General features: G+C 41.5%; 1 protein-coding gene across 1 annotated transcript; it reads right to left on the reverse strand.

Moving 5' to 3' along the window:
* Positions 1 to 1,377: 1,377 nt before the first annotated feature.
* On the reverse strand, positions 1,378 to 2,562 carry RBMXL2 (RBMX like 2). Its single transcript, XM_053925351.1, has one exon. It carries the CDS (start codon positions 2,560 to 2,562, stop codon positions 1,378 to 1,380), a length of 1,185 nt encoding a protein of 394 aa, XP_053781326.1.
* Positions 2,563 to 10,229: the final 7,667 nt, after the last annotated feature.

Raw genomic sequence — 10,229 nt, forward strand, 5'->3', positions numbered from 1 at the left:
CTTTCCTGTAATTCACCTACTTTATGATTTTGTAAAAAAATAATGTTTTTAGAGTTGTGTATGTCAGTGTGTTACATTCAGATCCTTTTTTGTTGTTCAGGTATTGGTCCGTTTCCTCCAATAGTTACTATGCTGAACATGGATCCTAATATTTTAATCTAATCCTTCTTCCTCTGGTTGCTAGAGTCCCTTGACTGAGTAATTACCTTCTCTTAGATAAATAGGGGAATTCCACAGGTATTGAGTGGAAAAGGTGTTTCTTGCCCTCCTGACTTTGAGATGAAAAAAGGAGACTTATATCCCTCCTGAATCACGGTGGCAGAAGCCTCTCTGATCTTTGTCTACTCAAGTCCTTTGCCAACCTTAAGATATGGGTAACACTCAACCCATTCCCTTGCCTTTTTGGACAGGAAGACCCAAATCTCACACTAACTTGAGATCCTCAGATGTTGAACTGCCAAGCTCTCTCAGGGATTCTCTGAGCTTCTGATGCTCCTCACAGTTAATTCCTCTACCCTTACGGGAATAAGCCCAGTTATTTCCACAGAGGCCAGCAGCTGGCTCTAGAGCCATGGGCAGGTAGCTTTGGAGTTAGTAACGGAAGTCATTAAGGTCCCCAAATCCACCACTGGTATATCTTCTACCAGTTTCTTAATAATTTGGTGGTGGTTAAAGTAAGTGCGAATAACTGATGCTGTCTGGTCTTAGTGTTGCAGCTTTGTGGTTGATTAGCCAAATCTTTTCTTTAGTATTCCATCCTTGCCTTACACACATGAATGGTATTTTGGGGAACAAGGAGACAAGAAATTCTGCAGATACCCGAAGAAAAGGAAAAAAAAAGGCAAAATATGCCTTATCCATTTGCTTTTGATTTACAAATATAACTTTCTCTATGTAAGCCTTTAAGTGGTTTTTGTTGTTGCTGGTCGTTAATACTGGCAACACTGAGATTCAGCTTAAAGACACCAATTCCTCCCACTCCCCCCAAAAAATCTAATTGATTTGGACAGAACGATCCATTTTTCCATTTAGGTGGGCAGGTATTTGTAAACGATCTTAAAACCGTTTGCCTCATTTACCAGGAAAAATTGAGAAGGAAGGAAGACTTTAGCAGAATTTGTACTTGGAAATATAAGACCACTACGCAGATTCAAGTCATGCTTTTAAACTCTTGTTGAAAGAAACGTTAACAATTCCAAAACGAAATTAAACGAGTTTTAACTTTTTCCTCTCAAAAGCATAAAAACTATGGGAGAGGAAAGAACAGGAAAGTCTCAAAAGATGAAAACAACTCTTCCTTGTACTAGTCCTTGGGTAATTACCATAGAACAGGATCTTCTTTTCGAAGACGAATTTTGGTCCCAAGTCTGGTCGAACTTAGTATCTGCTCCGGCCTCCCCCTCTCTCGGAGCGGCTTCCTAGGCGGCCTCCACCTCTGGGAGCTCGGCGGCCCGACCGGCTGTAAGAATCGCGAGGTGGAGGGCAGCCCCTTTCCAGGGACGGGGGCAGCCCGCGATCGGCTCGGTCGACCCGGTCGCGGCCCCTCGAGTAGCGGTCGCTCCGGCCGCCGCCGTAACTGTCGCGGCCGCCGTAGGCGTCGGGTGAGCAGCCCCGGTACTCGTCGTAGCGGCCTCTGCTGCCATAAGATGGCGGGGGCCCCCGCGCGGGGTTGCTGCTGCGCGGGTCCCCGTAGCTCTCGAAGGGATCTCGGTAGGAGCCTCCGCTCCCATGATCCGCGTAATCACGGCCGCGACCCCCGTAGCCATCTCGGTCGCCATAGCCTCTCGATGGGAAGTCGTCCCGGGCACTGGAGTGGCCGTAATCGCGATAGGTGTACTCTCGCGGCGAGGGAGCGAAATCCCGGGAGTCGCGGGCGCTCGGGTAGTCACGGCTCGAGTAGCTGTCCCTGGGCGAGTAGCCCTCCTCCCAGGGGCCCGGGTAGGGATCCCGGCGCGGGGGCAGTGGCTCCCGGCGAGGTGGGCCCGCATAGCCTTCCCGCCCACGCGCGGCCGAGGCCCGCCCACGCATTCCACTGCCGCTGCTACTGCGAGTCGGGCCCGACGGCGCGGCCCTTTTGGGGGACGGGCCGGCCCTGCGCGGCGGCGGCCCGCGCTTCATGGGCATCGGGGCCCTGGACGACCGCAGGTCGAAATCCCCCGCATAACCGCCATCGTCGGTGGACCCACCCCGGGAGGGAGAACGCCGAGGGCCGAGGCCACCGCCGCGGGCCCCGCCCAGGCCCCTTGGGCGACCGCGGCTGCGGGACGGCGGCAGCGGGCCCCGCCGGCCGCTCTCAAACGCCGGTTTGGTGGCCTGGGCTACTTTGATGGCCTTACCATCCAGGGACTTGCCGTTCATGTCTCTGACGGCAGCCTTCGCGTCGGCGGGGCTTTCGAAGGTGACGAACGCGAAGCCTCTGGACTTGCTGGTTTCTCGATCTTTCATCAACAGCACCTCGATGACGCGGCCATACTTGCCGAACTCAGCCTCGAGGGTTTTCTCGTCAATTTCGGGGCTGAGCCCGCCAATGAAGAGCTTTCCAGGGCGATCTGCTTCAACCATGTCGGCGGGTCGAGCGGCCTGTGGCGGTGGGAGGCAAAGAAGCAGTGTTGGTTGTGGCCTTCAAACCTGCCCACCTAGGGTGGCTCTTACCGGTCAGGCAGCGCGGCGTCGGGAGTCTAGAACCTCAGTCCTTCGGCGCAGGCGGAACGCTCCGGGTTGTGTCGCTTCGGACTGGTTCCCGCAGGCTGCCGGGGCTCCTGCTAGTTGTGATTGGTTGGCAGGTTGATAGGGCTCTTGCTAGTTGTGATTGGTTGACAGGGCTCTTGCTAGTTGTGATTGGTTGGTTATCCCAGGACTGCGATCCTGCGTAGGGGAAGGTCTGCAGTTTGGTGACCTACTTTACCCCTTCTCTAAACTTTATTAACCTGGCCCTGGTTTGTTTTTAAGGTTTCCGCCGAAAGGTTGTGAAAAACTGTTAGGTTAAAAAAAGAATTGTTTTCGCCATTACTCATGAGAATTATAATGCATTACAATCAAAGTTACCCAACCCACTTTTAAACAGAAAAAAGTTCTTTAAAAAAATGAGATAACTCAAAAGCTTAAATATGCACTTTGTATATTAAATGTATTTGACTTTTTGCCACGGGAAGAGATGACTTGTTAGAGGACCCACCGTTTTCTTTGTTTTCCAATCTTTGAAGGGTTCAGATATGTAATATTGAAACCACCCTTTCAAATAAAGGTGGTATATTGCACATAAAGTCACATTACGACCAAAAAAAAGGCAAAACTTGACAGCACTTGGACAATCATCAAAGTGGCACCTGAGCAAGCATAACAAACTGAAGGTTTGCCTCTTCCTCTTCAAAGAACATAAAAACTATTTCGGCTTCATTCCAAAGAAATGTACACAATTCAGATTTGTTCCTTACAATATTCTCCGAAGTGTGAAGAATAACTTCGTGAATGCATCTTTGCTTGAGACTTTAACATTTAAAAACACTTTAAAAACTATAATGCAATTTGGGGCTGTATTTTTTAAATGTAGTATAATTTCTTCAAAGGTTGCTATAGTGAAAAGTTAATAGTCATGAGAAGTCTTTATATGTATATGTGTACACATTTACATTGGTTTATTGCAATGGCTATATAATGTTGAGACAGGTAGTGAAAGCAGGCATTTTTATGTCTCAGACTTCACTGGGGATGCTTTTACGGTTTTAATGTTTTTTACCATGCGTGAATGGAAGTTAAAACTAAATGCATTACATCAGTTCATGTCATAAATTGCAGTAACAGATTTTTATTATTAAATCATTATATTACTTAGGTAAACCTGTTTGAGATGTATTCACTTCTAACTATACAGATGATTTTTGTTTGTTCATACTTAGAAATTTTACATTTCTGAGCACAAAGGGTATTGCCCTATGATCTTTTTTCTCATACTGGGCTGTGGAGATTTTTGCATGAATTTTTTATTTTTCTAATTTTTAAAAATTTCTTCTTCACTTGATTTTTGTAGGATGCACATTTCTAAGAGTTATGTGTTTTCGTTTAATTTGAAAATGTAAGTATAGTTGTTTTGCTTTCTTTTTTATGTCTTATCAGAAGTTTATTTTTTTCACAGAACAGGGTGTTTCTTTTCTGATCCTCTGTTTTGATTTTATTTGCTGCTATTGCCTTCCTTCTTCTCCTATCATTTGCATTAACAGCTTGTATATTTTTGTTCTAAATGTTTAGGTAAGACACTTAGTGCATTGAGTTTTAAAAAAATATTTCTTCTAATTGTTGTATCTAAGTTTAAATTTTATTCCATATGGACTAGTTAACATGTCCTGAGCTGGCATACATAATGGGTTGTTTTTTTGTTTGGGTTTTTTTTTTTTTTTTAGTTTTAACTCAATTTAGTAAATAAACATGACTTTATTTTGAATTGATTCCAATAGTTCACAGTTTAGTCATATACAAATCCAGAAATTAATATGTAGATTTGAAGATAAGCAACTTAGTGTTCTAATTTTTTAATCTGTTTAAATTCCTAGTTGTAAAAAGACTTTTCTTCAGTCCAAACAACAGTACTGTTATATTGCTTACAGCCCCTGAGCTTTTTTAATTTGTCAAGTACAGTTTACATTCAATATTACTTTATACTAGTTTCAGGTGTATAGCATAGTGGTTATTAGACATTTATGTAATTTAAGTGATCCTTCTAAGTCCCTTATGCACCTGGCACCATATAGTTATTACAATATTATTGTCTATATCCCCTATGCTGTACTTTATATCCCCCTATTTAGTAACTGCCAATTTGTACTTCTTAATACCTTCACCTTTTTCACCCTCCCTCTCCCCCTCCTCTCTGCCAACCATCAGTCTCTTCCCTGTATCCATAAGTCTGTTTCTGCTTTGTCTGTATTACTCTTTAGATCCCACATATAAGTGATATCTTATGGTATGTCTTTCTCTGATTGGCTTATTTCACTTAGCATACATAATACCCTGTAGGCCCATCTATGCTGTTACAAAAAGGTAAGATTTCATTTTTGGTTTTTATGGCTGAGTAACATTACACTGTGTGTATGTTCCACAGCTTTTTAATCCACTTGTCTGTTGATGGGCACGTGGGTTGCTTTCACATCTTGACTGTTATAAATAACACTGCCGTGAACATATGAGTGCATATATCTTTTCAAATTACTGTTTTGGATTTCTTTGGTTAAATACTCAAAAGTGAAATTGTGGGTCACAAGGCAGATCCATTTTTAGTTTTTTAAAGAAACGCCATACTGTTTTCCATAGTGTCTGCGCCAATCTGCAGTCCCTTGTAGTACACAAGGGTTGTTCCCTTTTCTCAATCTACATCCCTGCCAAGTCTTCTTTGATGATTTATTGATAACCATTCTGACAGGTGTGAGGTAATGTCTCATTATGGTTTTATTTTGCATTTCTTATAATCACTGACTTTGAGCACATTTGCATGTGTCTATTGGCTACCTATATGTCCTCTTTGAAGAAAGGTCTATTCAGGTACACTGCCAGTTTTTTAATTGGATTGTTTGGGCTTTTTGGGTGTTAAGTTGTGTGACTTCTTTATAAATTTTGGATATTAATCCTTTATCGGATGTATCATTGGCAAATATCTTCTCCCAATTGGTAGGCTTTCAGTTTTGTTGGTGGTTTCCTTTGCTGTGCAAATACTTTTTAGTTTGAGATATAGTCCCATTAGTTTGTTCTTTCATTTCCCTTGCCCAAGGAGCTATATCTGAAAAAATATCACTGAGAGCAATGTCGAGGAGTTTACTGCCTATGATTTCTTTTGGAGTTTTATAGTTTCAGGTCTTACATTTAGGTCTTTAATCCATTTTGAGTTTATTCTATTGTGGGATGCCCCTGTCCCGCAGAGCTCTCCCAGCCAAGGAGGATGAGAATGAGTCATCCAGGACACAAGCTGTTATTCTGGTGGGAAAGGGGGTGGCGATTCCCTCTAGTGGAGAATGCCCCAAGCCCTTATTTGAAATGGCTTTTATTGGGATTGGTATGCACAGGGGTATACAGTATGCATGTAAAGCTCATCAATCAAAGTCTAAAGGCCATGGTTACAGAAAACAGATATTATCTATACACAACAATTGAGGAAACACGGAGACCGGCCTTAGGTCAGGGTCTGTTAGATATGCTGATGCCAGAAGGTCACTAAGGCGTGGTTCATGAGATTAGGAGTTCACTCCCTTATGCTTGGAATTTAAACATCTGGTTTATATCAATAGGGCTATACAAAGCAAAGCAAGCTTCAAAGGGTATAATGCATTCTTTGGGCCTGATTTCCCACAGGAACCCTTGGTGTTAGTGTTTTGTCGTGCCTGCCACCTGCATTCCTGGCGTTCTGGTCCAGACTTACGGGCCTCTCTCAAGGCCTGCTCATGCAGGGCTACAGTTTCCAACACCACACAAAGTGGTCCCCAACATTCTAGTATATAGTGTTAAGAAGATGGTCCAGTTTCATTTTTTAATAACATGGAACTAAATGAACTGATAAGAATTATTACAGTTTTTATAATTTTTTATATAAAACGTTACTGGTGCTTGATCTTTGTTTTCCAGACATAAGAAATTATTTTCTCTTCCAAATTTCCTATGATCTATGGCAATTTGTTAAATTATACCTTTGTAAGCAAAATTAAAACATTTATCCCTTCCTTCTTACCTGATTCCTCCAAAAGTTCAGGTACGCTAATCCATATATGACCAAACTTAAAGGTGTTAATGCTTGGATGCATGTTTCCCATTTAAAGAAAGCTCTTACACCTAACACCTAACTGGACTGCTCAACCAACAGATTTTTAAAATTTAAACTTACTAGAAAGTGACATCTGTTGTAGGCAACTATTCCAAGATTCTGGACCAGGCCTGTATAATCTACATCTTCATTTTTCCTTTTTTCTAACGTTGGTTCCTTCCTACCTCACAAATAATATGAGAGGCCAAGCAGCCACTATAATAGTTATTGTTTCCTTTTACCCCTTAATTTCTGATTGGAAAGATAACTCAACACTGGGTATAATCTTTAAACTTACTTCACAGTTCAGAATACACAACTAGTTACACACAGAGCCAAGGATGTTTAATGCGTACGTTTATAAATTCACAAGCATACATGTAGGTCACAGGAAAAAAAAATTTCAGTGTGAATCAGAACATATTTGGACATGGATGCTAATGACTATATTCTATATTCAAGCCTGGGGATTCAGCTAAAATATACAAAAAGGGAAATTTATAGCTTTAATCCTTAAGATTAAAGAGAGAAAAGGCTGGAAATCAGTAAGCTAAGTATCTTACAAGTTAGCATACTGACGGGACAAATTCAAAGGTAACAGAATAACATGATAGTATTTTACAAAATAAATTTAATTTTTAAAAAGATAAAATGTAAAGAATCAACAAAGCTAAAGTTTGTTTTGATCACCCTGTTTGATTCTTTGACTATGCTATTTGATTCTCAACTGCACTATTTAAAATTGCAAACACTTCCTAACCCAGGGCTGTGTTTAGGATGAGGGGAGTGATTTGCCCAATACACAAAATTTAAAGAGATGCCCAAAACTCAGATATCAAGATAAATAATATTTTAGTACATTTTTAAAGATCAAAATCAATGCAAAAATATCCATAACTAACTATCAAAAATTTTAATAAAGATAGTATCCAACACTGAACTGGCACAACCCTGAGAACAGTGCCTCAGCTGCCTCACCCCAGTCCTTGCTCTTGGATCATTTAATAGCAGTGATACCTGACATGTTTTTAAAATTTAAATGGCAAAGCTTCTAGTATAGTGTTGTTAGTTTAGGGTGAACATTCCTCATCATGTTATAAAAGTACCTGACAAAAAAGACTACATTTTATTGAGTGCCTTTTCAATATATATTAAGGGGATCCTTTGGTCTTTCTTCATCAATAACTGATATCATAAACTGTAACATTCCTCGCAGTAACTATCCTCTCTTGCACTTTTGTTATGAATCATAGTAGTCATGATACATTTTAATTGAATGTTGGAGTTAATTTTCAAATATTTCTATTTGGTGTTTGCATATATGTGCATAAGTGACATTCAGCTGTAAATTTCTCATGATGCTATCTTTGTGAGAGTCTATTATCAATGTTTTTCTAGCTTTATAAAGTGAAATTGGAAAGTTATCTTCCTATATTGTGCTCTCAAACAGTTTTAAAAAACAGATTTTTCCTGTATCTGAAAGCTTGATGGAAATCACCTTGATAAGCAGCATTTATCAACTCCTTGGAGTTTTGCCTGGAAATACTGGTGTCTGTTGTCTGAAGAATAAGATGCTCACTGCAGCTCAAGGTTGCTGTGTGAAAGGAATGCCATTTCTCTGATGCGTATGGTAGTCCCCCCATTCCCAATTCAATTCAGTGGTTTCAGTTACCCAAGGTCAACCATAGTCCAAACATATTACATGGAAAATTCCAGAAATAAACAATTCATAGGTCTTAAATTGTGTGCTGTTCTGAGTGATGAAATCTCACACTGTCACACTCCATCCTGCAAGGAACACATATCATCCCTTTGTCCACACTTTGTCCTTGGTGTATATGCTCCCCACCCTTAGTCACTTAGTAACCTAACCCTCCCAATTATCAGATTATCAACTGTGGTGGTACCACAGTGCTTGTGTTTAAGTAACTCTTACTGGCTTCAAAGTGCAAGAGAAGTGATGCTGGCAATTCAGATATAGCAAAGAGAATCCATAAAGTGCTTCCTTTAAGTGAAAAGGTATGCATGTTTAGGAAAAAACATAATATGTATAGGGTTCTGTACTCTCTGCAGTTTCAGGCATCCACCCACTGATGGTCTTAGAAAGTATTCCCTATGGACAAGGAGTGACTACTCTACTTACTTTTCTGAGTCTGTTCCAACAGTTTGAGGCTAGCTTTCTCTAGCCAGCATGACTGTCATCACTAGGCATCAACCTCAGTGACGACCTCTCTTCTAGGTATCATCTGTGACAAATGTTGGCCATATCCCTGTTCCGTGCAGGTATCAGCTCCAGTAACATTACATATAGATTTTCACATGACTGCCATCTGCTCCCTTCTAACTGCCATGGTCCACTCTTGTCTCCATCCCTACCACATTGTCTTGGGGGTATTATACCACCTAAGAGGTTTTCTTATCTCCTACAGACAGGGAGGAAAAAATGATAGAGCTTTTAGTGGACTAAAGAATGCTACAAATTTGTTGACACTACTTCCATCAAGCATCAAGAAGTGACAGCCCTTGAATCTGACTGGCCTGTACTGTTTTGACCAATGGAGTAAGACTGAGAAACTTTATGCCAGTTCTGAGCCTAGCTTTTAAAGAATCAGCAACTTCCACTTGACCTCTTCAAACCCTGAACTCCCATCAAAAAATGTTATTTTCTCTGCTGGAGAGACCATGTGGGGAGGCTCTAACACTAGAGGGAGGAGGGGCCCAGCCCAACCCAGCCTTCCATCCTCTCCCAGGTACCAAGCATGTGGCTAAAGTCATCTTGAGGCTTCCAGAGCAATTTGGCTGTCAGCTGAATACCACCAAGGGACTACAGGTGATGTTCTTGTGGAGCATAAGAAATACTTAGCTCAGCCCTTTCTGAATTCTAATCCACCAAGTCATGACATACAATGAAGTGGTTACTGTTTGAAGCCATTTAAGTTTTGAGACTGTTTGTTACATAGCGATAAATGACCAAAACTTCTTTTTTATAGAAAACTTTACTACATCCTGTTTCTATCAAACAGAGGAACCTGTTTTTCACTCTAACCCCAATAATCTGTGTCTCCTTTTGTCTCCACAATAGGCTACAGAAAATGGTCACTGCAGAGAAAGGGACTCTGATTTCTAATGACACTAATGATTCTTGAATATTGGCACACCAAAGAATTGCCTGAGAAGTATTGGAAACACCAGTTCCTTGGACCCTTGCCCAGATAGTCTGATGCAGTAAGTCTAGTATGCAGCTCAGGAATCTGCATTTTAAGAAACACCCAAGCGACTGTGACACTAATTCCCAGAATGCACACAGGAAAGCATTCAACAAAACATACCAGAGACGGCGAGGCTGTGAACTAAGCCAGGGCAGTGGGGATGCAGAGAGAGGAAAACAAGGTGCTCTTCCCCGGCCCCATCCTCCAGATGCATTTCTAGAGTTCTCACATCTATATTC

The sequence above is a fragment of the Desmodus rotundus genome, chromosome 5 (assembly GCF_022682495.2).
Source record: "Desmodus rotundus isolate HL8 chromosome 5, HLdesRot8A.1, whole genome shotgun sequence".
NCBI classification, from domain to species: Eukaryota; Metazoa; Chordata; class Mammalia; order Chiroptera; family Phyllostomidae; genus Desmodus; species Desmodus rotundus.